Here is a 27,891-nt window from a genome sequence, read left to right as displayed (position 1 = left end):
AGTAAATCCCATACGCACACTCCACTGAGTCGCAAAGAGTCGCATTTCCTTAGGGAAGTTTTCAGATAATGGCAGTGATGCCTGTTCAGTGACAGCGATGGGAGCATGGTGGCAGCGATGTGGTGGAGCCGGAGGGGAAATAGGGATATGAGCAGCAGAGCCGGGAAGCCAGGCCTTGCTGGAGCCGGCCCTGGTTGTCACCTGCTGCCAGCTTCCATGGTGCCAGGCCTACTCCTCAAGCATGCACACTGCCCCTCTATGCTACTCTATTTCTTTCTAATAAATTCCTTTTTTGGTGTTAGTGATCCAGCCTGCTGTTCCTATTGCCTGCAATTAAGAATGCTAAAGACAGACCTGCTAACCCAGTCAGGGCTTCCATATGGACCAACTCTGGAGGCATCGCTGTCACAAGGCACAGAGTGGTGCCCTGCAGCCATGCAACGTTGTGCCACAGAACATCTGTAGGACACCCAGAGCTGTTTATTAATGTGTGTCTAAAGCATGTAACACAGACTAGGAAGATAAAAATATTTACTCCATTAATTACATATTTGGACAACAAAAAACAATTATGTTACAATCTTGAGTACTTTAAACCTGGGTTTTCTAGCACCCAAGGTCTTGCACTCATTCTTCTTGGCTACTTACTATCTGAATAACCTTGGACAGTTTGATAGCTGGAAAATGGACCAACGGTGGGTTAACTACTCTTCTACTACATTTCAACTTCTTTGAAAAATACAGACAGTAATATCTACACTTCAGGGCTTCTGCTGAGGATTTAAAAATAAGGTCACCTCACACACTTGTGTGGCCCATAGTAGGTATTTGAGGATCATTACTTCTTTTCCCGATGTTGATACAATAATTACTTTAGTCTCTGTATGCAGACAAGCCCCTCACAACTGTGGTGACAATCTTCAGTTGATGCAGTCATCTTAGCCACAGCGCACTTGGAAGTAATATGACCTCAGAATACTAGTTCCGATGTTTCTGGCTTCCACGCCTACAATGCTCATACTGTCACTCTCCACATGAGTGAATCCACTGTGAAGGAAGGGACACGCTATATGTTAACTTTGGAAAAGGACAAACGTTTAAGTCATAAAGCTTTTACACGAAGATGGAGCTCAGCCTTGTACGTTCTCCACCCAGTCCACCCCATCTGTGAGTATGCTAGGCTTTGACTTGAGGACCTACGTTCATTTATAACAAGTAGCAAAAATCATCACATTCTTGACTATGATCAGTCTGAGGTCTTCCTGATGGTAGCTGCCTGAATCACAATGATTCCAGCTACTCTAGAAACTTCTGATACAGGAGTGGGGGATACCTCATCCAATCTGGGCAAGTCAGAGTCATTTCTCCAGAATTTAGAATTACTATCAATTCCTACCAGTCTTAGTGAAGGAGATGTAACCACAGGAGCCAATGGGGACTTCGGTTTCCACAAAAACACAATGCTGCTCTGTTGCATTATAGAAAAATTGAGCAAGTCTAGACCAACAAACAAAAAAAAGAACTAACCAACAAACAAAAACAGAAGGAACTTGCTGAGTTTCCCAAAGAAGCCCAGTTTTTGTCTATAGATTGCTTCTGAAACGAGCTTTGGCTTTCATGAACTACTTTCAGCTTAGAGTAAATGCCATGCTGACTTACTCAACTTAAGAGATTAATAAACCACCACAGTATGAGCGACTTCACTTTCACTTTTCACTTTCATGCATTGGAGAAGGAAATGGCAACCCACTCCAGTGTTCTTGCCTGGAGAATCCCAGGGACGGGGGAGCCTGGTGGGCTGCCGTCTATGGGGTCGCACAGAGTCGGACACGACTGAAGTGACTTAGCAGCAGCAGCAGCACAGTACTGCAAAGTAATTAGCCTCCAATGAAAATAAATTAATTTTAAAAAACGCATCTTGTGCAAACAACAACAACAGAGATTAATAACAAGAGTGGAATGTGGCAGTTTGCAGACTGTGTCAGAAAACTGCGAGATTGGGTTGGAAAATTGCAGGACTGGCTGGTCTGTGTGGGGTGAGCAGGGCAACAACTGCTCCCTGATACAAGCAGTCAGCCAGCAGTCTCCTTGGTTTGTTAGCAAATAAGGTTGAACTAGCACCTATCTTCTTTCTTTTTCTCTTTATAGACTTCCTCTTCATCTTCCCCCACGCCCTCAACTCATCTTTAGTAAATTTGCAGAACTCTGTAACTATCACTAAAACCCAGTTTTAAGAACATTTCCATTGGCCCCAAACGATCTGTTGTAGCCATCTGCAGTAAATCCCATCCTACCCCCAACCCTGGGCAGCAGTAATTAACCTTCTGTTCCTACACTTGCCTTTTCTATATGTACCATATTAAAGGAATCATTCAATATGTGACCTTACACATTTTGCTTCTTTCACCAGCACAACATGTTGGCAGTTCACCCACGTGTATGTCATATGCCATTCCTCTTTACGGCTGAATAACATTCCCCTGTATGGACGCACCACAGTGGATTTATCCATTTACCAGCTGATGGGCATATGCACTGTTTGCACCTTTAGGGTTTTCTGAATAAATCTGCTAAGAACATTCAAGTACAAGTCTCTGTAGACATGTTTTATTTCTCCTAGGGGTATGCTGCTACGTTTGCTATTACATTTTTATTTACCACACCCGTTTTCTTTGGAGAATCAGAGTATGTGTTCACAGATTATAACATTTTAGGAAACTGAAAAGCTCCTAAAAAGTAATGAAAAGATAGATCAAATGCAGTCCACAGCTGCCCATCCTGTGGGGATCAGCATGGAGCAAGGTTGCTGGGTTTATGATTGCCAATGAAGCCCTCAAAGAGAAAAATTACCACTTGCATCAAATAAGGATTTCTGAGGAATCTGTTATGAATTAGGAAAGAGCAGAATTCAAGGTTGTAATACATTCCAGGGTTCTGATTAAAGCACATTTATGTTACTAAGTGTGCTATGCTCATTGAGAAAATGTCATTTCAGTGAAAAGGTTTACCATCCTATAAAATGGGTGTGTTAGTCACTCAGCCATGTCTGACTCTTGTGACCTCATGGACTGTAGCCCCCCAGGGTCCTCTATCCATAGAATCCTCCAGGCAAGAATAGCCATTCCCTTCTCCAGGAAATCTTCCTGATCCAGGGATCAAATCTGGGTCTCCTGTACTGCAGGTGAATTCTTTACCATCTGAGCCACCAGGGAAGCCTCAGAATAGCACAGTTTAAAAACACATAAAAAACAGAAGTTTCTGGAACTTCCCTGGTGGCTCAGTGGTTCAGAATATGCCTGCCAACAATATAGGGGACACATGTTTGATTCTTGGTCCAGGAAGATCCAACATGCCACAGGGCAACAAAGCCCATGTGCCACAATTACTAAGCCCATACTCTAGAGCCTGAGCTCTGCAACGAGAAGCCACCGCAACTGGAAAAAGCCTGCATGCAACAATGAAGACCTAGCACAGAGGTAAGTAAATAAAGTGTAATTTAAAAAATAAGTTTCTAATAGTGCACAATGAATATTTCAGTGAATGAATGTGTTCTGCTTTGTGTGATGCATGTAGAGCAGTGTTTAAAAATGTGTAAAAAAGTTTCTAGAAGTGCTACTTGCTTACTAAGTTGACAACAGTGTTTTTTCAGTGAAAAGATGTTCTAACCATTCAGTAATGATACAGGGAATTCTTTAAAGGCACATATAAAAACGGAAAGGAAAAAAAAGCACATCTTGGGAGACCAACATCGCTGGCAAGCTCTTCAGTGGCCTCCTTCCAGTGGCAACAAGTGTTTGTTCGCACATACATCTCCTGCCACTGGAGGGAAAAAATCATTACTGAGGGGTCATGAGTGGATGTGGGGTGTGTAATCAGGGCCTCCATCGGCCTGAGGGGCTTGCTTCACAATGGCTGGCCTGCGGCCCAGGTACAGACAGAACAGAGCAAGGCCACCTCTCCCGAGCACAGGGGAGGGTAGATAACAACATATTAGGGTCTTCAGTAGGAAATATACAGCCCCTCATGGCCTGCAGTGTGGAGATGGAATGTTATGGCTCTTAAACTCAGCAACTAGGTAGGTTTGTTATACTGGAGTGGGTTGCCATTTCCTTCTCCAGGGGATCTTCCTGACCCAGGGATCAAACCTGGGTCTCCTGCATTGCAGGCAGAAGCTTTACCATCTGAGCTGCTAGGGAAGCAGGTTTGTTAATAGAAATATTTAATTGTAAAAATATTTAGTTTGGGGCATTGCATTTTTTTAAATTAACACTGGAAGATGTTTGCCACAGGAGGCTGAATTAATCCCATAACTCATGACAAGTAACTGATGATTATGAAGCAGGAGGTATTACCATAAGTAACCCAGTGAAACAGACAATCTGGAAGCCCTGTCCTTACTTTGCAGGACTTACTCTGATAAGAAAAAACATGTCATCCCCCAATTCTGGGCTGCCCTGGTAGGTCAGCTGGTGAAGAATCCACCTGCAATGCAGGAGACCCCAGTTCCATTCCTGGGTCTGGAAGATCCCCTGGGGAAGGGATAGGCTACCCACTCCAGTATTCTTGAGCTTCCCTGGTGGCTCAGGCAGTGAAGAATTCACCTGCAATGCGGGAGACCTGGGTTTGATCCCTGGGTTGAAAGATCCCCTGGAGGAGGGCATGGCAACCCACTCCAGTATTCTTGCCTGGACAATCACCAGGGACAGAGGAGCCTGGTGGGCTACAGTCCGTGGGGTTGCAAACAGTCAGACACGACTGAATGACTAAGCATAGCATCCCCAATTCTAATTGTAAATCAGAGCACAAAAATCATATTCTCTTCAACTTTTACAGTCTTGCCCCTATGGCCACCTAGGTTTGGTAAATGGAGCTGGCATTGTGCAGGTTACAGAGGTGGGGTAAGGGCTGCATCCAGGCTGACCCCAGCTTCACTGTGCATCCCTGTGGGCCTTTGGGCAAAACCCACATCGCTGATTTCATCTGGGAAACATGGGTGATGCTAACTGCAGGTGGTGGCTTTGTATATTAAAGGAGATAATGCAAATGATGCACAGTGTAGCATTTTTTTTAAAACCAGAGGATAAATATGAACAGTGACTTGCCTCAGGTCCCCATATAGGGAGGGGCAGGCTGGGCTAAGACCCCAAGTCCTATTCACATTCTTGCCAATGGTATCCTCTTGCTGGGAGGCCATGAGAGGCCATTGTGTAGCTAACATTTAAAAAGTCAGAAGCAATTACCTGGCCCATCTGTGGGACCCACCAAGCAAATGATAGCAGCTCTTGAGGACGGGAAATTTATTTTCCTTGTTCCACATGTAGACTCGCAGGGAGAGGTCAAAGGAAGAGGTGATGACTCGAGTCTGGTCCTTGAAATGAAAAACCAAGTGAGGCAGGAATGTGGGCTCCAAGGCACGGAGCCATGAGGCTGGCAGCAGGCGGGCAAGGGGCCACACTCACCACCCACATGGACGTGATGGGCCTCTGGTGGTCCTGAAAGGCCACCAGCTGCAGGCCGTGAATGGTGAAGAGCACCAGCTCTGAGCCGGACACCAGCAGGATCACCTGGGAGCCGTGGCCCTTCATGAGGTGAGGAGGCATCATGGTGTCTGGCAGCAGGAAGCTCGCAATCTGTCGTACTTTTTGAAATAAAGGCACACAGATTGTCATGTCTTAGTAGCAGCTGGGGGTCTGGAATAGACATGCCTCACCTACAAGGATGTGGAATAATGAAAAGAGCAACAGCTTTGTGCTGCATCTGCAATCAATCCTGACCCATGCATTTACTCCCCTAGTCTACTGGTCATCAGCTGTCGAACGCTGATCATGCTGCTTTATAGGGAGACTGTGAGGTTCAAGGCGATATGCACATGGCAGTGACAGTATCTGGCCCATGGTACTATCCAGGGGTGCGGCCTCCACCCTGCTTTCTACCCTTCCCCATCTAAGACAGGGGGATGTAAGACATGACCACAAGAGAACTATGACATTTATGACATCTGCTGAAAACTACTGTTGAAGATTCTTTTATACTGTACAGCATTCCTTGTTAAAAAAAAAAATTAATTCGATCATTTCCTTATGGAATTTAGTTAGCACCAGGAAAACAAAATTACCTCTTTTGAAGAGTTCATGCGTTTTCTCGTATCAGACAAGGGATTATATTACACATCCTGTTTCCCTTTTTTTCCTCGGCTGCCAGGAAGCTCAGAGTAAAATTTATGGTCAAATGATGACAGGAAAACAAATGAATATAATACAAAGGAAAAAACGCTAAGGAACAAAGAAAAGGCCTATCAGGGTGGTGTGGGGTTTGGAAAACAGAGGAGACAGGAAAAGACAAAAATGTGGGTCTTATTTTCCTACTGGACTAGGAGCTCCTTAGGGAAGAGCTCCTTATTCATCTCTGTGGGCACTCAGTGCTGAGAGTGGTGACTCTGACACAGTTGTAAAAGGAGAGGTGGGGATGAATGGACGCAGAGAAGGGAGAAGAGTGGACAGCAGTTAACCTCTGAATCCCACGGCCATGCAGAGGGCCCCAACACACAGCAAATGTTCAACTACTCCACCAGCACACAAAAGCACAACTAGAAGACATCTGTGGGGTCACTATGATTCACTGAGAGGAAAGAAAAAGTGCCCCAAAGGAAACATGAAGAAGCACTGTAAGGTAGTGGTGGTGACACGGGGATCCTTACCGAGAACCTCCACTCTATCCCTGGACTTCCTGCTCCCTAGCTCATAGGTGGTGATGACCAACTGCATGCCATTGTCATTTCTGTGCATCACCATCAGCCTGGCTGCCTCGTCGGGGGTCCAGCAGGCTCTGGACGTCAGCCAGATGGGGAGAGTGGTGGAGGCAGGAGTCTCATCTTCTGACCGGCAGAGCAAGGACTGAGTGTAGAACACCTGGGGAACAGCACCGCACGTCTCATCGCTGGTGAGGGAGGAGACTTCTCCAACCAGGAGCCCTCCGAAAGACCACATCCACGGTGACTGTACTGGGTCTCACAGGGTGCCTCATGTGGACCCGCCTTTCTCAAACGCCCTTACCAAGGAAAAGAGGTTAACCCCACACCATGTCTGGCCCTGCTGGAAAGATCTTGGCACACCAGTCCCAGTGAGGTCAGCATAATGGGTGAATCAAATAAATGGATTTTCTTTTCCTGAGCGCCTATCACCATCTTGCTTTTGCCTCCAATGTCTTCCTCCATATTCCTTTCCTGTCTTCTTGCAGTCTGGCTCCAAACCCCTTCTTGGTCCCTGGAACTGATTTGAGGCTGCCCACCGATCCTATGGCCTCTCTCCTTTGGCTGCCCTCCCTGACCCCTGGCCTCCCCTGACTCCCAGGTCTCGGCACTTCCACTTCCATCCAGCTAGGCCACTGATTCTCTTTTTCTGTCCTTCCTTGCTCACCAACCCCAGTATGTCTCAAGACCCGCTCCAGCTGCCTGCTTTTTACTCCAGTCTAATTTTCCAATTCAGGCTTTCCTGGTGGCTCAGTGGTAAAGAATCCGCCTGCCAATGCAGGAGACACAGAAGATGCAGGTTTGATCCCTGGGTTGGGTAAATCCTCTGGAGTACGAAATGACAACCCATTCCAGTAGTCTTGCCTGGGAAATCCCATGAACAGAGGCGCCTGGCAGACTACAATCCATGGTGTCACAAAGAGTTGGACACGACTGAATGACAGAGCTCATGGGTGCACCTGCGCGTGCACACCCACACACACACTTTTCCAGTTCACACCCTGGCACTCAGCCTGAGCATCTCTGGGCCCTCACTGGCAGAGGCAGCCATTCTCACAGGCAAGCTGTGTATGGGCCTCCAAGTAATGGATACAGTCCCTATGCTGTCAGCATCTCCTCCATGCTGGCCCAGACACTGTCTTCCTTAATCTTGTTGAAGCCTGTTCTCAGGCCACTAATACCTCATGAGCATTTCCACCAGGAAGTCCCAAACCTTTTCAAAACTGAATTCTGTCATCTCCAGTCAGGTAGCTGACCCCCTCCAGCCTGTGGGCAACACGGGAGCCTGGAAAGAACAGAGACTCCTGGGTGAGGCTGCCATGGCCATCAGCTCAGCTGGTGGCCCTGCGAAGGCAGTCCCTACTGTGAAAGGTCACAGATGACTCATCACCACCCATACATGCAGGTTTGGTCCTACATGAGAAGCTGCCCCCACAGATGCACCCCAAAAGCCTAGGGCATAGGATCCACCACCCTTGTGCACAAAGCCAGCCACCTGAGGCAAGGGACACAGCCCACCACTGACCTCCGGGCTCAGGTCTGAGTTCTGGGTTGACGCGAACACCCACTGCCGGTCAGGTGAGCAGAGGAGACTGGTGGGGTTGCCGGGAAACACGTTGACTCTGGAGAGCAGCTGCAGCCAGGGCACCGTAAGTGTGTAGAGTGCCCCTTCAGCACAGGCGGCCTGCAAGCAACGGATCAAAAATGGGATCAAGAGCCAAAAAGAATCAGAAAGTGTCCAAGGAGATAAGCAAAGGTCTAAGAAACACAGAAATGAAGTTCCTACAGAAGAAAAGTCAACTAATTAACAGACTAACACTGAAAATCCATGTTCAAGGACTTCCCTGGTGGTCCAGTGGTAAAAAATCTGCCTTCCAATCCGCAGGGGACGTGGGTTTGAACCCTGACCGGGGAACTATGATCCTACACGCCACTAAGCAACTACGCCTGAGCGCCGAAACTACTGAGTCCACGTGCTGCAACAAACACGTGGTGCAGTCAAAACAAACAAACAAAATTCATGTAAAAACTTTCCGGCGATAAATCCTGGGGAAGTTGAGCTGGGATGGTCACCACAGACACATCACAATAAAACTAACTACTAGGCTTTAAATCTTTCAAAAAATCCTTTAGGCCTTTGATTTTTTAAAACTCCAGTATTTAACAAGAGAAATAAGGGTGGCAGTAGACATTTCCAACAGAAACACTGTGGCATAATATTTTCACAAAATTTAAGGAAAGCATGAGCCAGGGATGCAGTGGCCAGCCAGGTCACTCTTCAACCCCCAGACTACAGAACCACAATGCTAATGCAAGAATTGCATTCATGGGTCCTTCCTCGGGACCTGACCAGGCGATGGGCTTCATCAAATCACAAGATACAACGAATATGTCACCAAAAGAACTAGTGTTGTTATGAAATACATTAAACCGTAAATCAAAGAGCTAATTTAAAAAAAAGGTAGACACAAGAGAAGAACAGGGTGTAAATATTTTATGTTCTCAAAAAGCTGGAAATAATATATCTTTAAAAAGTGAGGAGGATCAAAATAGAATAACTCACTGACTGCCATGGGAGTAAAGAGTAAAGACAACAAATAAAACAGGTGACAGGCCCAAATAAGGAAAAAGGAGAAAGAAAGTGTTAAGGTAAAGAAGACCGGGGCTTCCTTGGTGGTCCAGTGGCTAAGAATCCCCATTCCCAATGCAGAGGGCCTGGCTTTGATCCCTGTTCAGATCCTATTCCAGGGGATCTTCCCAACCCAGGGATCAAACCCAAGTCTCTCGTGTCTCCTGCATTGGCAAATGGATTCTTTACCGCTGCGCCACCTGGGAAGTCCTTACTTGGCTGCACCAAGTCTGAGTTGAGGCACTTCAGAGTTGCAGCCTGTGGACTCCTGGCTGAGCCTCCAACAAAAGGGGGAAGGACAGTACCCACCGTCACGAGTTTTTAAGCAGGTTGTCATATATGAGAAGCATATAATGCCCTGCTTAAAAAAAAACAACTCTGGCGTTGGTTAAGACTCTTGAGAGTCCCTTGGACAGTAAGGAGATCCAACCAGTCCATCTTAAAGGAAATCAGTCCTGACTATTCACTGGAAGGACTGATGCTGAAGCTGAAACTCCAATTCTATGGCCACATGATGTGAAGAACTGACTCAATGAAAAAGAGCCTGATGCTGGAAAAGATTGAAGGCGGGAGAAGGGGACGAGAGAGGATGAGATGGTTGGATGGCATCACTGACTTGATGGACATGAGTTTGAATAAGCTCCAGGAGTTGGTGATGGACAGGGGAGCCTGGCGTGCTGCAGTCCATGGGGTCGCAAAGAGCTGGACACGACTGAGCAACTGAACTGAACTGAGGAGTGTTCAAATCATTTGCATAATTTAAAAGCTGCATTGTGTCCTTTTTCCTGAGTGGTACCAGTTCTTTATATATTCTCGACGCAGTCCTATGTCATGTTTATATATGGGAAATACATTATTCCAGTTTGAAGCTTGCCTTTTATTTTCTTTAATGTCTTCTAAAAAGTTCTGAACTTGATGAAATCGAATTTGTTTATTTTTTATTACACAGCTAGTCCTTTGTGAGTCCTAAGAAATTGTTACCTTTGAAAAGTTTCTACTAATCTACTCCCCTGCAAAACAGTTAGAATTAATAGGTTGAACTTCCCTGGTGAGCCAGTGGTTAAGACTCTGAACTGCTAGTACAAGGGGCACAGGTTTAATCCCTGGGTGGGGAAGGTCCCGCAAGTCGCACAGTGTGGGCAAAAAATAATAAAAAAAATTTTCTTTTTTACCAAAGAATTAATAGGTAAATTTAGCAAGGCTGTTGGATACAGGTAACTATACAGAAGTCAAACGCAAGTCTCTGTATATTTATACAGAAATTATTTCTATGTATGCTACATAGTGCATGCATGGCAATTTCTTTATAAATACAAAACCATACATTCTCCTATTACTCTTGGTCTGCACCCTACCCACTCACGTAGCCTCAAGACAGAAGAGTGTGGAGTCAACAACAGTTTAATGGATGGGGGACCTTATGTCTGAAGCAAGGCCCTTAAGTGACATTCTACCATATGCAGCAGGGAGCAGGCAGGACATAGCAGCAGTCTTCACTGTTGAGGGGGCAGTTGGTGTTGTTCAGTGGCTCAGTTGTGTCCAACTTTTTGCGACCCCATGGACTGCAGTATGCCAGGCTTCCCTGTCCTTCACCATCTCCTGGAGTTTGCTCAAACTCACATCCATTGAATCAGTGATGCAATCCAACGATCTCATCCTCTGTCATTCCCTTTTCCTCCTGCCTTCAATCTTTCCCAGCATCAGGGTCTTTTCTAATGAGTTGGTTCTTCTCATCAGGTGGCCAAAGTATTGGAGCTTCAGCTTTAGCATCAATCCTTCTAATGAGTATTCAAGATTAATGTCCTTTATGACTGACTGGTTTGATCCCCTTGCAGTCCAAGGGACTCTCAAGAGTCTTCTCCAACACCACAGTTCAAAAGCATTAATCTCTGCAGTTCAGCCTTTATGGTCCAACTCTCACATAGCATGAATACTGGAAAAAACCATACCTTTGACTACACAGACCACTGTTGGCAAAGTAATGTCTCTGCTTTTTAATACGCTGTCTAGGTTGGTCACAGCTTTTCTTCCAAGGAGCAAGTGTCTCTTAATTTCATGGCTACAGTCACCATCTGCAGTGATTTTGGAGCCCAAGAAACTAGTCTCTGATTGTTTCCCCATCTATTTGCCATGAAGTGATGGGACTGGATGCCATGATCTTAGTTTTTTGAATGTTGAATTTTAAGCCAGCTTTTTCACTCTCTTCTTTCACTTTCATCAAGAAGCTCTTTAGTTCCTCTTTGCTTTCTGCCATAACAGTGGTGTCATCTGCAAATCTGAGGTTACTGATATTTTTCCCAGCAATCTTGATTCCAGCTTTTGCTTCGTCTAGCTCGGCATTTCGCATGATGTACTCTGCATATAAGTTAAATAAGCAGGGTGACAACATACAGCCTTGAAGTACTCCTTTTCCCATTTGGAACCAGTCTGTTGTGCCATGTCCAGTTCTAACTGTTGCTTCTTGACTTGCATCCGGATTTCTCAGGAGGCAGGTCAGGTGGTTTGGTATTCCCATCTCTTGAAGAATTTTCCACAGTTTGTTGTGATCCACACAGTCAAAGGCTTTAGCATAGTCAATGAAGCAGAAGTATGTTTTTCTGGAATTCTCTTTTTCTATGATCCAGCATATGTTGGCAATTTGATCTCTGGTTCCTTTGCCTTTTCTAAATCCAGCTTGAACATCTGGAAGTTCTCGGTTCACATATTGCTGAAACCTAGGTTGGAGAATTTTGAGCATTACTTTGCTAGCATGTGAGATGAGTGCAATTGTGGGGTAGTTTGAACATTCTTTGACGTTGCCCTTCTTTGGGATTGGAATGAAAACTGATCTTTTCCAGTCCTGTGGCCACTGCTGAATTTTCCATATTTGCTGGCGTACTGAATGCAGTTCTTTAACAGTATCATCTTTCAGGATTTTAAATAGCTCAGCTGGAATTCCATCACATCCACTAGCTTTGTTCATAGTAATGCTTCCTAAGGCCCACTTCACACTCCAGGATGCCTAGATCTAGAGTGACCAGACCATCATGGTTATCTGGGTCATTAGGATCTTTTTAATATAATTCTTCTGTGTATTCTTGCCACCTCTTCTTAATATCTTCAGCTTCTGTTAAGTTCATACCATTTCTGTCCTTTATTATGCCCATCTTTGCATGAAATGTTCCCTTGGTATCTCTAATTTTCTTGAAGAGATCTCTAGTCTTTTCCGTTCTATTGTTTTCCTCTATTTCTTTGCAGTGTTCACAGAGGAAGGCTTTCTTATCTCTCCTTGCTATTGTTTGAAACTCTGCATTCAGAAGGATATGTCTTCCCTTTTCTCCTTTGCCTTTTGCTTTTGTTCTTTTCTCAGCTATTTGTAAGACCTCCTCAGACAACCATTGTGCCTTTTTGCATTTCATTTCTTGGAGATGGTGTTGATCGCTGCTTCCTGTACAATGTTACAAACCTCTGTTCATAGTTCTTCAGGCACTCTATCAGCTCTAATCCCTTGAATCTATTTGTCACTTCCCACTGTATAATTGTAAGGGATTTGATTTAAAGTGTAAGTGTTAGTCTCTCAGTCATGTCAGACTCTTTGCAACCTCATGGACTGTAGCCTGCTGGACTCCTCTCTCCATGGGGTTCTCCAGGCAAGAATACTGGAGTGAATTGTTACTTCCTACTCCAGGGGATCTTCCTGACCCAGGGATCGAACTCGCATCTCCCACATTGAAGGCAGATTCTTTACTGTCTGAGCCACCGGGGAAGCCCAGGATTGTCTTTATTCAGACTAAATAATACAGTTTACTCATTTCCCTGCTTTCCAGGCCTCTTGCATCCCACTTCTTGCTCTTTCCTTCCCTCTTCTTTTTTTCCTCCAGACTGCAGACTGTGCTTTCCCAGGAAGGGCTTTATTATCAGCCTGTGTGCTCTCTGCTCAGGAGGCTCATGCTTCATTCAAGCCTGCTTCTGTCCCTTGATACTCCTGTAACTCCTCCTATCTGTAGTCCAGTTTATGGTCAGAATTATGGAATTGATTTAGATCATACCCTTATGGCCTAGTGGTTTTCCCTCCTTTCTTCAATTTAAGTCTAAATTTTGCAATTAGGAGTTCATAATCTGAGCCACAGTCAGCTCCTGGTCTTGTTTTTGCTGACTATATAGAGCTTCTCCATCTTTGGCTGCAAAGAATATAATAAATCTGATTTCGGTATTGACCATCTGGTGACGTCCATGTATAGGAGGGAGACCAATTACAGAGGTAACTGACATCAGGTTGGCTTGTCAGTTACCAGGGAAACCAGCAGAGGAGCCCGTCCCTCACCACCCCTTTGATAAACTACCATGGAGAAGATGCTCTGATCTAAAGATTAGAATAATCACTAACTGGAGGTGGGGGCAAGTATGTATTAGGGGGGAGTAGGTATTAAGGGTTGGTCATGTGAGTAGGGGCTGGTCATGTGAGTAGGGTATAGGTGAAGAAGGGACTGGTCGAGCAAAGGATGTACAGACAGCAGGAGAAGAGCCATCTTGGGTAGCATGATCACATTTATGTTCTATATATGCTGTATACTAGCAATGGAAAAAATTGGAAAAGTACATTTTAAAATAACATTAAGGGACTTGCCTCATGGTCCAGTCATTAAAAATCTGCCTCCCCATGAAGGGGATGTGAGTTCAATCCCTGGTTGGGGAAGATCTTAAGATCCCACACGCATGCATGCTCAGTAACATCCCACTCTTTGGGAAGCGATTAGACTGTAGCCTGCTAGTTTCCTCTGTCCATGGAATTTCCCAGGCAGTAATACTCAGAGTGTCCATTTCCTGCTCCAGAGGATCTTCCTGAACCTAAGATCGAACCCATGTCTCCTGCACTGGGATGTGGTCTTAACCACTGCATCACCAGGGAAGCCATAAGATCCCACATGCCTCGGGGCAACTAAGTCCGTGCCCCACAACTGAGCTGGCAAGCTCTGGAGCCTGTGCACCACAAGTACTAACAGAGAGCAGCCCCTGTGCTACAACAAAGAGCCTGTGCCCAGCAATGATGATCGATCCCGAGTGCAGCAACTAAGACCTGATGCAGGCAAAAATGAATGAATATTTTAAAATAATATTTAAACAGTATGAAAATGCTTGTAGCAGACTATGTGCAAGTGCTGTTCACTTAAAACCACAAAACTTTGTTGAGGAAAATAAATGAAGGCCTATATATATATATGGACATATATGCTTGATGAAAGTCAAAGAGGAGAATGCAAAAGTTGGGTTAAAGCTCAACATTCAGAAAACGAAGATCATGGCATCTAGTCCCATCACTTCATGGGAAACAGATGGGGAAACAGTGGAAACAGTGTCAGACTTTATTTTTTGGGACTCCAACATCACTGCAGATGGTGATTGCAGCCATGAAATTAAAAGATGCTTACTCATTGGAAGGAAAGTTATGACTGACCTAGATAGCACATTAAAAAGCAGAAATATTACTTTGCCAACAAAGGTCCGTCTAGTCAAGGCTATGGTTTTTCCAGTGGTCATGTATGGATGTGAGAGTTGGATAGTGAAGAAAGCTGAGCGCTGAAGAACTGATGCTTTTGAACTGTGGTGCTGGAGAAGACTCTTGAGAGTCCCTTGGACTGCAAGGAGATCCAACCAGTCCATCCTAAAGGAGACCAGTCCTGGGTGCTCATTGGAAGGACTGGTGTGAGGCTGAAACTCGAATACTTTGGCCACTTTATGTGAAGAGTTGACTCGTTGGAAAAGACCCTGATGCTGGGAGGGATTGGGGGCAGGAGGAGAAGGGGTCGACAGAGGATGAGATGGCTGGATGGCATCACCAACTCGATGCACCTGAGTTTGGGTGAACTCCAGGAGTTGGTGATGGACAGGGAGGCCTGGGTGTTGCGATTCATGGGGTCGCAAAGAGTCGGACATGACTGAGCGACTGAACTGAACTGATGCCGTATTCATGGCTTAGAAGACTGAATACTAAGGTGTTAGTTGTTCCCAAATTAATGTACAGATTCAAAGTAACCAAAAACCCAGGAAGCAGTGTTACAGAAATTGATGAGCTCACTGGAAAAATTTTATGGAAACAGATATATTTTCAAAGAAAGGAAATGTGGGAGGTCATGACTTAACTAAAAGCTGTGGGAAACAAGATCCCATGTGACTGTCATCAGGACAGACATACAGATCAGTGGAGACTGACCCACAAGTTTGACATAGAACACCCATGACACATTTGGTCAGCTGATATTTTGACAAAACGAAGGTGATAATGTAATTGGATGAAGAAAGTATGGTCTTTCCTGTGAGTTTTGGATGACCATTTCTAAGTAAAAATGAACCCTGATGCTGACCCTGCACACAAATGTAATTTAACTTGAAATGAGCCAATGACCTAACCACTTCCAAATAAACCGTGGAATGTATAAAAAGTCACACAAAGCTGAGTCAAGGTGTCAGGGTGCTGGATTCTCATTTCAGGGCCCATTCAGGTCACTGTGGCTGCAGGACTGAGGTTTCCCTGCCCACTGGTTGGCAGCAGAGACCATCCCTGTTCCAGGCCCACCAACAACCTGGCAGCCAGCACAGGAGGCCCCCATGCCCTCACCCTCTGTGTCTCTGACTTCCTCTTCTGTGACCAGCCAGAGAAAATGCTTGGCCTTTAAAGCGCCCACGGAACTAGAGTGGGCCCGCCCAGATCATCTCTCTTTAACCAGGTAACAGCAATGTCTCATGATGCATGTAGCTTTGACCATTTCTCCTTGAAATTCTACACATTATTTTTCAATATATATTTTAGACCATATTCTAAAATGCATTCAAAATTAGCCCTGGGATTTTCCTGGTGGTCTAGTAGTTAAGATTTTGCACTCCTAATGCAGGGGGCACAGGTTTGATCCCTGGTCGGGGAACTAAGATCCCGAAAGCCACTCCAAAAACACGAGGCCAAAAAAAAAAAAATTAGTCTTGCTGTATCTTCCCAGGAGGCTTACCTAATTCTTATTCTGATATAAGACCCCTAAGATCCAGGAAAGACTTTCATCTTCCAGTCTTCTCGTCTAACATAATTAGCTGTATCAGCTTGCCTCTGGTAACATCTCTAATGCCTATCATTTTCCCATCATTTTAATTCCAACCCTTCCTTAAGTGTTCTGTTTTAGAGGAGTCTTGTATTAGTTTCCTTTGGGTGCAGTAGTAAGACAGGGTGGCTTATAAAAACAAAAAATGTATTCTCTCACAGTTCTAGACAGCAGAGGCCCCAAATCAAGATGCCAGCAGGGCTCTGCTTCCTCTGAAGGAAGACCAGAGCCAGTCATTCCTCCCTACTCCCTCAAGCCATTTCCAGAGCTGACTCCTAGAAGCCCGCTCTGCTCTCCCAGGGAGGTCTGATAATGAAACCAATGAATCTTTTTACATCCCCTCAGAGCATGTGTGGCATCATGAGTTCTCATGATAATGAGAACTAAAAATGCTGCCTGCCATATATGTAAACAAAGGATGTTGCAGCCATTAAGCATCACATTACCGCCACCCGCAATGGTGAGCTCTGAGGGGACTCGGGATGTGAAAACACAGGATACTGGCCCCAGACAGTGAAGGTTCATAAAATGAAAGTGTAAGTTGCTCAGTCATGTCCGACTGTTTGCGACCCCATGGACTATACAGCCCATGGAATTCTCCAGGCTAGAATACTGGAGTGGGTAGCCTTTCCCTTCTCCAGGGGACCTTCCCAACCCAGGGATCGAACCCAGGTCTCCCACATTGCAGGCGGATTCTTTACCAGCTGAGCCACAAGGGAAGCCCACATCAAAAGAAAGTACGTATCAAAGGAACAATTCAGTAAGCCCAGACTCTTGCATTTTCCCATACATGGAAGAGTGTTAAATTCCTTAACTTGAGATATCATATCTGGTTTTCTTTAATTAACAGTAATCTTTTGATGTTCCAACCACCTGGTCATTTATTGCAAAAAAAATCCTATATATCCTGGGTCCCCACCCTTGCCTCTTCCGAACAGTTTTCTTAAGGTTATCTGAAATGCTCTATCTTCAGAAAGTCCTGCTGAATAAAACAAAACTCTCAGCTTCTAGGTTGTGCTTTTGTTTTTCTTTTCCAGTTGACAATAACCAAGCCAAACTTTGGGTTGGGTTGATCCTGCCCCTAGAGGGAAACCACAAGACACATTGATCTTCCTCTTATGATTTAGAAGCTATTTGCTGTATACTATTTTGGGAATTAGGTGAGAGATAACTGTTTGCAAACTGCCTCATAAAGTATATGACTAATTTCGTACATTTAATCTCGGACAGTTCAAGGAGCTTAGTAGACCTAGTTCCTCATAACCTTCTCCTAACCTAAATGGTGAAGTCATTCATTTTATTTCTACATATAAAATCCACAAGGCATTGTTTCTGCTGCTTTATACAGGATATTCGTTTAGATTTCCTAAGATTTACCATGGTTCTTGCTCAAAATTCTTTCCTGCTCCTTCTGAAAGTTCACCTATGATCATTCTCCCACTGCCTGAAGCAGTCTCATTACTATTACACTTAAGGTAGTTTTATTTCCCCTCACTGCTATTAAATAGATCTGTCTTAGTCTTCAATTATCTCAGTTCACTCTGATAGGTCTATGTGCAAATTTATTTTTATTTACCTTACTCGGGGTTTGCGGGACCTTCTTGACCTTCATTGATTAATGTCCTCAGTCTATTTTGGAAAAATGTCTACCATCTTGTCAAATGTTTCTTATGCTCCCACCCCCACCCCACCCCCCAGCTTGATAGGGAAAGAGTAAAGGGACAACGTAGGTCATAAAATAGTTAACTCCCACTAGGGGATTGTAAGTTTTAAAAATTGGACCCTGAAGAAGGAAATGGCAACCCTCTCCAGTACTCTTGCCTGGAGAATCCCTTGGACAGAGGATCCTGGTGGGCTACAGTCCATGGGGTCGCAAGAGTCGGATATGACTGAGCGACTGACACACACACACAACTGAAATACTTGATGGTGCAAGGGCACACTTTCTCTACTCTCCCATCTCCTGCAGGAAGCAGGATGGGGCAGGCAGGACCTGGGAGGCAGGGTGACTCCCCCCACCCCCATCCCTTCTGGAAGTCTTGGGGCCTCAGTGCCTGCAACAGCTGGCCTTGGGCAAATAAAAGACTAAGTTGTTTACTGGAAAAAATAAATAAATAAATAAAAATTGGGGAGACCCCTGGGAGTTAATGATCACTCAAGAAAGCAAATTTGGATAACCTCAAAACCAAGTTGGCTTGCTTAGCGACAGAAGCATGACATGCCCCAAAACTGCAAACCACTGGTGGCACGAGACCACATCCTGCCCAGGGAGCTCAGTCAGCTGATGATGCCTAGGGCATGCTCTCTGCACACATGAAACAGTACCTGTGGACTTAGATGGACCACATAGGGACAAGAAAACTCCCCTGCTCAACCTGGAGGAGGAACTCATGATGGAAGCGTGACATCTATCAAGAAAGACAAAGATCTCCTCCTCCTCACTTTTCCTTTGATTATAAAACTAGCCCACTAAGTTCTCAGGACACAGCGCTCTCTTGCCCATTTGCTTGTAAGCCTCACAAGCACCCTTTTCTAATAAATCACTTATCACTTCACCCTTCGCTGGATTCTTTCCACGTGGAGACATAAAAGATCAGGGCTCTTTGGAGCCCCATGAAATGGCACTACATGGTTTCACCCTGACTCACCTACTCCTAAGATATCAAATGAACAAATACTAAACTTTTTCATGGGTCCTTTATGGCCTTGCTACTCCAAGTGTGGTCTGTGACCTGACGGCATCAATATCCTCAAGAAGCTCCTAAAAAACTCAGAAATCTCAGGTATTCCCAGGGACCCACTCAATCAGAATCTTCATTTCAACAAGGTCCACAGGCAAATAACATCCCATTCAAGTCTGAGAAGCACTGGTCTCTGTCTCTCAGCCTCTCTTCCACATTTACCACTCCTGATATCCCCATTGCATTCTACAGAATTACGTTTATCTTCCAGTTCACTAATTCTTCTATAATCTTAACTTCTTAATTGATGTACATAACACAGAAAATTGCACCAAACATAAACATAAGAGCTCAGTAAATTATTACAAAGTAAATACTCATATCACCACCCATGGCTTCCATGTCTTGGCTATTGTAAACAGTGCTGCAGTGAACATTAGGATACATGTGTTCTTTTGGATAATGGTTTTCTCCAGGTGTATGCCCAAGAGTGGAATTGCTCGATCGTATTTTAAGTTGTAAGTTTTTTAAGGAACCTCCATACTGTTCTCCATAGTGGCTGTGACAATTCACATTCCCACCAATACTGTATGAGAGTTCCTTTTTCTCCACACCCTCTCCAGCATTTATTGTTTGTAGACTTTTTGATGATGGCTATTTTGACTGGTTTGAGGTGATATGTCACTACTTTTGATTTATATTTCTCTGATAATTAGTGATACTGAGTACCTTATCATGTGCTTTTTGGCCTTTAGAATGTCTTCTTTGGAGAAATGTCTATTTAGGTCTTCTGCTCATTTTCTGATTGTTTTATATATATATATGAGAGAGACAGAGAGCGAGCTCCATGAGCTGTTTGCATATTTGGGGGATTATTCTCCCATTCTTTGGGCTCTTTGTTCATTTTGTTGATAATTTCCTTTGTTGTGCAGAAGCTTTTAAGTTTAATTTTTGTTTACTGTTGTTTTTATTTTCATTACTCTAGAAGCTGAATCCAAAAGGATCTTGCTGCGATTTATGTCAGAGTGCTCTGCCTGTTTTCCTCTTAAGAATTTTATAGAGTCTGGCCTTACAGTTAGGGCTTTGATTCATTTTCAGTTTATTTTTGTGTATGGTGTTAGGGACTGTTCTAATTTCATTATTTTATTGAAGAGACTGTCTTTTTTCCTCTGTATATTCTTGCCTACTTTGTCATAGATTAACTGACCATTGGTGCATGGGTTTGTTCTTGCCTGGAGAATCCCAGGGACGGGAAGCCTAGTGGGCTGCCGTCTATGGGGTCGCACAGAGTCGGACACAACTGAAGCGACTTAGCAGCAGCAGCAGCAGCAGCATAGGTTTATCTCTGGGCTTTCTATTTTGTTCCATTAATCTATATTCTTGTTTCTGTACAAGTCTCATACTATTTTGATTACTGTTGCTTTGCAGTATAGTCTGAAGTCAGGGAATCTGATTCCTCCAGCTCCCTTTTTCTTTTTCAAGATTACTTTGACTATTCTAAGATATTCTATGTTTCTATATAAATTAAAAAATTTTTGCTCTAGTTTTGTGAAAAACTGGTAGTTTGCTAAGGATTGTACCAAATCTGTAGATTGCCTTGGTAGGTCATATTATCTTATCTCTACTTATCTCTGAAAGTGAAAGTTGCTCAGTCATGTCCCACTCTTTGCCCATGAACTATCCAGTCCACGGAATTCTCTAGGCCAGAATGCTGGAGTGGGTAGCCTTTCCCTTCTCCAGGGGATCTTCCCAACGCAGGAATAGAACCCTGGTCTCCCATACTGCAGGTGGATTCTTTACCAGCTGAGCCACAAAGGAAGCCCAAGAATATACACCATTAGTAGTTTGGTAAGGACTGGACTGAATCTGTAGATTGCCTTGGGTAGGTCCTGTTATCTTATCACTACTTATCTCTAAGGTGAAGGTGAAGGTTAAGTCTCGCTCAGTCGTGTACAATTCTTTGCGACCCTGTGGACTATAGTCTACCAGGCTTCTCCATTCATGGAATTCTCCAGGCAAGAATACTGGAGTGGGTTACCATTTCCTTCTCCAGGGGATCTTCCCAACCCAGGGATCGAACCCGGATCTCCTGCATTGGAGGCAGACGCTTTAACCTCTGAGCCATCAGGGAAGCCCATTGTCTTAACCACTCCCTCCCTTATTTCTAAGGGAGTGCTAAACACTATATTTGAAAAGAGAGGCATGGTGAGTCTTATCTTTCTCTAGAAAGGATTTTCATTTAGTGAAGAAGTGAAGTCGCTCAGTGTCCGACTCTTTGCGACCCCATGGACTGTAGCCTACCAGGCTCCTCTGTCCATGGAATTTTCCAGGCAAGAATACTGGAGTAGGTTGCCATTTCCTTCTCCAATTTAGTACCACCAGGTAACTGGGCAGCTGCAGCCATTGCTGCTGCTACTGCTGCTAAGTTGCTTCAGTAATGTTTGACTCTGTGTGACCCCAGAGACGGCAGCCCAGCAGGCTTCCCCGTCCCTGGGATTCTCCAGGCAAGAACACTGAAGTGGGTTACCATTTCATTCTCCAATGCGTGAAAGTGAAAAGTTAAAGTGAAGTCGCTCAGTCGTTCCCGACTCTTAGCGACCCCATGGACTGCAGCCATTGCAGGCACTGTTTATTTTCAGACCCTCCCCCACAACTCTCAGGTTCCAACATTCGATAACACACCCAATGTAAGAGGCTTCACAGGGCTCCAACCCTTGATGGCCCTGCACTCCAACCTTTATCTACTTGGCTATCTCCCTGCTCAGCTCCTTGGCCTTGGAGTAAACATCTCCAGAACAAAAGCAGCCCCAGTGTTAGGCTCAGCACTTTGCTTTCTGCCATCTTCTGAATCTTGGCCTAGAAACTGTTTGCTATTTTTAGCTCTCTGATTTAATATATATTCTAACTTTCCTAACTGTCCTTCACCAACAATGAAGTGTGAATCATGTGGTCTCTCATTCCCCGGAGAGAACTACAGTGGCTTCCTCTTCCTCTTTACAATATATTCTCAAATTGCTCTGGAGGTATTAATTACACTTATTCCAAAGTCTCCTTTAAATAACTACAGAGTTATTTATATGAAATATGTTTCATCAGGTCTTACTGTTTTTGTTCATGAACTTAGTTCCTTTACAGAATTAGTCCTGTTTACATATGAAGCTGTTCCTGGGGGTGTGCTCATCTTGGTATTTGGGAGGCCAGCTTGTTCACACTCTCAAAGACCTCCTTCCCTCCAGGAGGAGGATACTGCCGCCAGGTGAGAGCCACATCCTCGACCTGCCAACTTACACCCACTTTCACCCTTTCTCTCTGGCCAAATGCTCCCTTGCAATACTCAAGAATCACCTCCAAACCAAATGTCCTGGCAACAGAAGGCCTTTATCATCTCAGGCAAATGCTTGCATTCTGTCGAACATGCCTGTTTTCCTTTGAGTTGGGCCCTTGCTGAGACTTGAAAGGGGGAGAGAAGAGTGAGAATGCAGTAATGAGAAGTAACCAGAAGGGAAAGAAAGACTATGAGCAGGACGGGGAGACAGGAAAGCAGGGGCATGTGGACAAGAAAGCACCGGCAGCCCATGGGGCTGGACCTCACTGTGAGAGGGTGAGAGGCTGCAGAGACAGGTCCAGGGAGCAGGCTGTGGCATGTTAGAACTGAAGGGGGATGTGGAGCCTGCCCTCCACACGGCAGGCAAGGAGGAGCGGGGGGACCAAGCAGAATAATGAGGTCACTTGGTCTGCCACGTGGAGGGCCTGGCTTGAGGTGCCACCTGACACGGTGGTCCGGTGCCAGGCCCACAGATGCCGGGAAACAGGAGAGGCTCCTAGGAGCCAGGTTACTCACCAGCAAGAGGGGACCCTCCGGAATGTCACAGGCCTCCAATGCAGATGAATACATGGGCAGCAAGAAGGCGGCTTTCTCACACCCATTCTCTGCTTCCCATACTTTGATCAGTCCCCGCTCATCCACAGTGACCACCAGTTGCAGTCGAGGGTAGGCCACCAGATTCACCAGAGCAGCAGACTGTACAGGGCTCGACCAGAGCTCCATGCCCTGGGCAACAACAAAATGAATATAACAACTCACACAGGGGTCATTTATTTCCTAAACACTTATTGGTTTCATTCATTCAACCATCACCCAGGGCACACTGGGGACATGCAGGATGAGAGGTGTGATCCCCATCCTCACAGGATGCACAGCACAATATGGGATACAACACAAAAGCAATGTTCCCTTGGACTTCCCTGGTGGCCCAGTGGTTAAGAATCTGCCTGCCAATGCAGAGGAGATGGGTTTGATTCCTGGTCCAGGAAGATTCCACATGCCGTAGAGAAACTAAGCTCGCGTGCCCCAACTACTGAAGTCTGTGCACCCTTAGAGCCTGCCTGGCAACAAGAGAAAATCATGCAGCTCTGAAGACCCAGCATAGCCAAAAACTAAATAAATAATAAATAAAATTCATTAAAAAAAAAAAAAAAAAGTAACATTCTACCACAAAGGACACATTTGTCCTAGAGGAGAGCAGTGGCTGAGCGTGGGTGCGGAGACTGCTTGGGGCTAGAGCCATGGCCAGAAGGACTGAAGGTGGGGTCTGGGGTGCACATTGGGATGTCTGAAGCACTACCAGTGGTCAACTATGGCTTAACTGAGGAAGGCTGGGCAGGGAGGCAGGACCAACGCTACCCTCCACCCTGCCCTGGACTGGAGCTGTACTCAGGACCTGAGTTCCAGAGGGCTGCATACAGAGAACTTCCACACAGAGCATCCCATTTGGTCCCCAGGAAGCCCAAGTTTACAGATAAGCTACTTTAGGCTCATGGATGCAAACGGTTTCTGTTGAGTAACTGCAGCTGCCCTGCTCAGAACATGCCCTTCCCACTGGGGTGCCCAGTGGAGCTACCACGGGCCGAGCCTGGCCAAGGTCCATGCCCTGTCATGGCCATTAGCATAGAGGAGAACAACTGGCCTGAGATGGGCTGACTCCCAGCTCCACGGTCTCTTCCAGGATTCTGAAAGCTAGAAGAGTGAGGTAAAGAGCAGGCCCATGGCACATTAACAAAGGGCATCAGAGAACCAATCCTCTAGCCATTGTTTCAGAGTTTTCCAGAGCTGCGACAAAGTTTTTTCTTTTTCTTTCAATTTGTAGTTATTATGGTCCTTTTTGTATCAGGTGTTATCTTGTTAGCACAATCTTTTCCCAGTCATGATATCCCAGTATTCTTCCTTTCTTTTCTTTCTTTCCCCTCATGTCAACATATCAACAGTTGATTTCTGTTGCTGGAACAGCTAATAAGACCATCACTAGTAGAAACTCTGCACCGGTGACTGGCTCATGTCAAATAGGTCTCGGAGACCACACATCACTCCCCAGTGGCCAGTGGTATGAAGTAGGCAAAGCAGCAGTGAAACTCCCCTTCTCATGTCAGAATCGAAAGCAGTGACCAGGGGAAGAGAGCATGGAAACAGGCTACATATTGCATGACTCCAACGGAATGACTGAACTTTTAAAAAAATAAAGTAAAATTGGAGATGTGCTCACAAGAGGGATTAAGATAGGGAATCAGGAAGAATGGATGCAGAGTGGTCTAGCCCTATAATAAAACAGACCACAGTAGAGTTCAACCACGGCCTATACCCAAACCCATTTTTGAATTTTAGTTAAAGGAAAAAAACAAAGAGCATTTCATGACACTTGAGAACAACATGAAACTCACATTTGAGTGTCCATAAATAGTTACATTGGAACACAGCCACTCCCTTTTGTTTATCTGTTATCTATGGCTGCTTTTGCATTACAGCCACAGAGTTAAGTTGTTGCAGAATCACATGGTTTACAATGCTTAAAATATTTGCTCTCTGGTCTGCTGGCCAGACAAAGAAAAGGTCTTACAGAAAGGTCTGTCGACCCCTGCACCAAAGCTCTTTCAAGTCAAGATCTTTTTGTTTTGGCAACTATGGAACCTCCCAGCCTTTGGGTCTCATTCCTGCCCAAGATCCCTAACCTACTAAGCCTGCAAGGTCTCCTGTCCACAGCCTGAGGCAGGCCTCTTTCAGGGCAACACAACTGCAGTGAGACAGAAACCAGCTACATGCACCCATGGTCACCAGAGACCTTCACCTGGAATTATGTCAAACATCATGGCATATATATGAGGGAAAAAAGCACATGGAAGAGAAAAATCCGTGATAAACAACTGAAAAACTGACTATGGAGGAAAGACATACGATGCAAATAACTGTATCCTTTAAACAAACAAAAATAATAATTATAATCAGAAAATATGAAAGGGTTCCTAGTAATTAAAAATGTTTCTGTAAAGCAGTCAACAGATGCTCTCTAAAGTATACACACCAAGAAACAGAATCTATTAATAAAATATAAAATAAGACCAGAAATCAATAAAGAAGTGGTTACCTTTGGAAGGAAGGGCAATTTTTTTTACTTCTTATAAATTATCTTTTAGTCCCATTTTTCCTTTCATATAAAAGCCTTGATAGTGTTTTATGAAAATCAAAGCAAATTGTAACTACCCAAAACTCATTCCCAAATTGCTCTGCTCCTTTGCCCTCTCACTGCTCCCATCCAGTGCCCCCAACCTTCCTCCCTTTCTGAGTCCGTATCCCAGTTTCTGAAGTCCCTCAGACGGCCTAGTTTGTCATCTGGCATCTGTCAGAATCCTGGGCTGGAGCCCAGCTAGGGCTTTCGGACTTACTCATTCACTGGCAGCCAAGCACTCCCATCGCCTAACATGGTTCACACCATTCTCTCTCATGGCTTCTACCATGAAGTCTGGGCAGAGGAGCAACCCCCAAGGCAGGAACAGGGACTCAAAAATGCAGCTACAACACGGACTGAGAAGTCAAGCCCACAGATCAGTCAGGTCTCTGACCACCGTGCCCTGTTCATGGGGGCAATCTGCGGGATGTTAGGTAGGGCTTCCTGGTGCCCTACTCAGGAGTTTGCCCTCTGCTCGCTCTGCACTAAGTTCCCGTGGAAGGAAACTGTCATGTCCAGCAAACCCGAACAACAGCACAAGATGAGCAACCACCTCCCCAAGTCTGTCTACCAATAATGCAAGGCCTAGAGGGACCTCCTTGTCTAGGGTGTTTGAAAACATCAAGCTATCTAGTTTTCCAGGAAAAGATCCATGGGCCCAGGCAGAAGCCCTGGATCTGCTAGGGACCACGTGGTTCAACTCAGATGCCTTTCCTTTCTGTCTCAGTCTAAACCTGTATAAAATTAGGATGATAATAATAATGAATACTGTGAATAATAACGGCTACTGTGGGAATCAAATGAGAAAATGGATAGGAAAGCTTTTTAAGTGCCAACCAAGTCTGAAATTACTAATAGTTATCAAAGTTTTTAACACTTAGTTTGCAAATGGGTGAGTAAAGTTTGCATTATCTGGGCAAAACTGGCATCAGCTCTAATATGCACATCACAAAACTGGGCAAGCCAGCTGCCATCCCCTTGCATGAACAGACTCCATCAGGCACTGTAAAAATGCCCATCTCCCTGAGGCGGGGCAGGACAGTCAAGGGCATTTGCGATCAATCAGACTCAAGCTTGAAGAGTGACCTGGCACAGTGACTGAGCCTCCTGTAGCTCACACTTTCCACTGTACAATGGGACTCCCACACCTCACAAGTTGACTGTGATGGTTAAAGAGAAAGAGAATAAAGGCAAAGGGCTGCAAGACTGAGGACACAGCAGAATCCACAGCGCTCATCCTGGCCCCCTCCCAGGCAGCTCACCTCATGCAGATCCCAGGCACGCACGGTGCCATCTGAGGACACGGTGCACACCACGGACTTGTCCTGACCATCAAACCGGTACTCGCTGGTTGAGATGTAGGCCAGATCATCTATCTCTCCTGAAGAAGAACACAGACTTGCCTTGAGCACACATATGGGTGCTCAGGATATGAACACTCAGCTTGGTAGGTGGGACAGTCATCCCTCTTTCTCTCTCAGAAGCAGTGCTGATTCAGGGCACAGCGGTGGACACACAGAGTTAGGGCTTCAGACTTACAACCCGGGTATCATGCCCAGGACTGCCTACCATCCCACTGGTCATGTAACTGTCAACAATTTCCTTATGTTAGTTTCTTTCTACTCTGAAACAGATGTAATGATCTCTGTGAGGATCAAATTATATAGAACAAGTATAGAAACCAACAAGGGCATATCCTCATTAAGTAGCCCTTTCCAACTAACTGGCTGAAAGACCAAATCCCTGGAGACGTGACCAGGGAAGCCGTGGGAATGTAGAGTTACCACTTTGTCACCCCATACCTTTGTGCCCAGCAAGGGCTCTGCAGGTAAAGTCCTCTGGCCGCCCAGATGCCATTCGGAACTCAAGCTCAGATCGGCGGAGATAGTACTGTTTCCATGTCTGTGTGCCCAGGGTCATCTGGGAGGCTTTACAGGAGGACCAGCGTCTCAGACACAGCTGCCTGAAACACAGGCCCCAGTCCCAGGCAGAAGAGGAGTCATTACAAGGTGCTTTGGCATCAGGAGGCCTAGTTTCAATTCCCAGTTTTAGCATCTATTAACATTAGCCTGGACAACTCATTCTGTCTATGTAGGCCTCAATTTCCTTTGAGGAATCCAGTGCTGAGGTGGGATGCAGGTTTTCCTATACTTACTGAAACTCTGCTTATTCTATCAGAAGTAGCATATCACAGCCTGTGGGCAGAATGAGCATCCAGATTACCTTGTCTGGTCTGCTTAGGACTGAAAGCGAAAGTGAAGTCACTCAG

At 45.2% G+C, this 27,891-nt stretch overlaps 1 protein-coding gene across 3 annotated transcripts in view; it reads right to left on the bottom strand.

Moving 5' to 3' along the window:
* Window positions 1–288: 288 nt before the first annotated feature.
* Window positions 289–27,891, bottom strand: part of FBXW12 (F-box and WD repeat domain containing 12) — a 34,452-nt gene continuing 6,849 nt past the window's right edge. The window contains exons 3-10 of one of the 3 annotated variants that reach the window (XM_027550386.1): window positions 27,425–27,585; window positions 26,885–27,003; window positions 22,967–23,176; window positions 8,274–8,432; window positions 6,698–6,908; window positions 5,460–5,638; window positions 5,241–5,368; window positions 289–1,047 (exon numbers count right to left, since the gene is read on the bottom strand). In XM_027550386.1, the coding sequence (XP_027406187.1) occupies window positions 939–1,047; window positions 5,241–5,368; window positions 5,460–5,638; window positions 6,698–6,908; window positions 8,274–8,432; window positions 22,967–23,176; window positions 26,885–27,003; window positions 27,425–27,585 (1,276 nt within the window). In that variant the 3' untranslated portion in view covers window positions 289–938. The remainder of the gene's footprint in view (window positions 1,048–5,240; window positions 5,369–5,459; window positions 5,639–6,697; window positions 6,909–8,273; window positions 8,433–22,966; window positions 23,177–26,884; window positions 27,004–27,424; window positions 27,586–27,891) is intronic. The other 2 variants (XM_027550387.1, XM_027550388.1) reach the window with 2 other exon arrangements.

Source organism: Bos indicus x Bos taurus, chromosome 8 (assembly GCF_003369695.1).
Source record: "Bos indicus x Bos taurus breed Angus x Brahman F1 hybrid chromosome 8, Bos_hybrid_MaternalHap_v2.0, whole genome shotgun sequence".
NCBI lineage: Eukaryota > Metazoa > Chordata > Mammalia > Artiodactyla > Bovidae > Bos > Bos indicus x Bos taurus.
The sequence above is the reverse complement of the archived record's forward strand: the minus strand, read 5'-3'. Positions and strand labels throughout refer to the sequence as shown.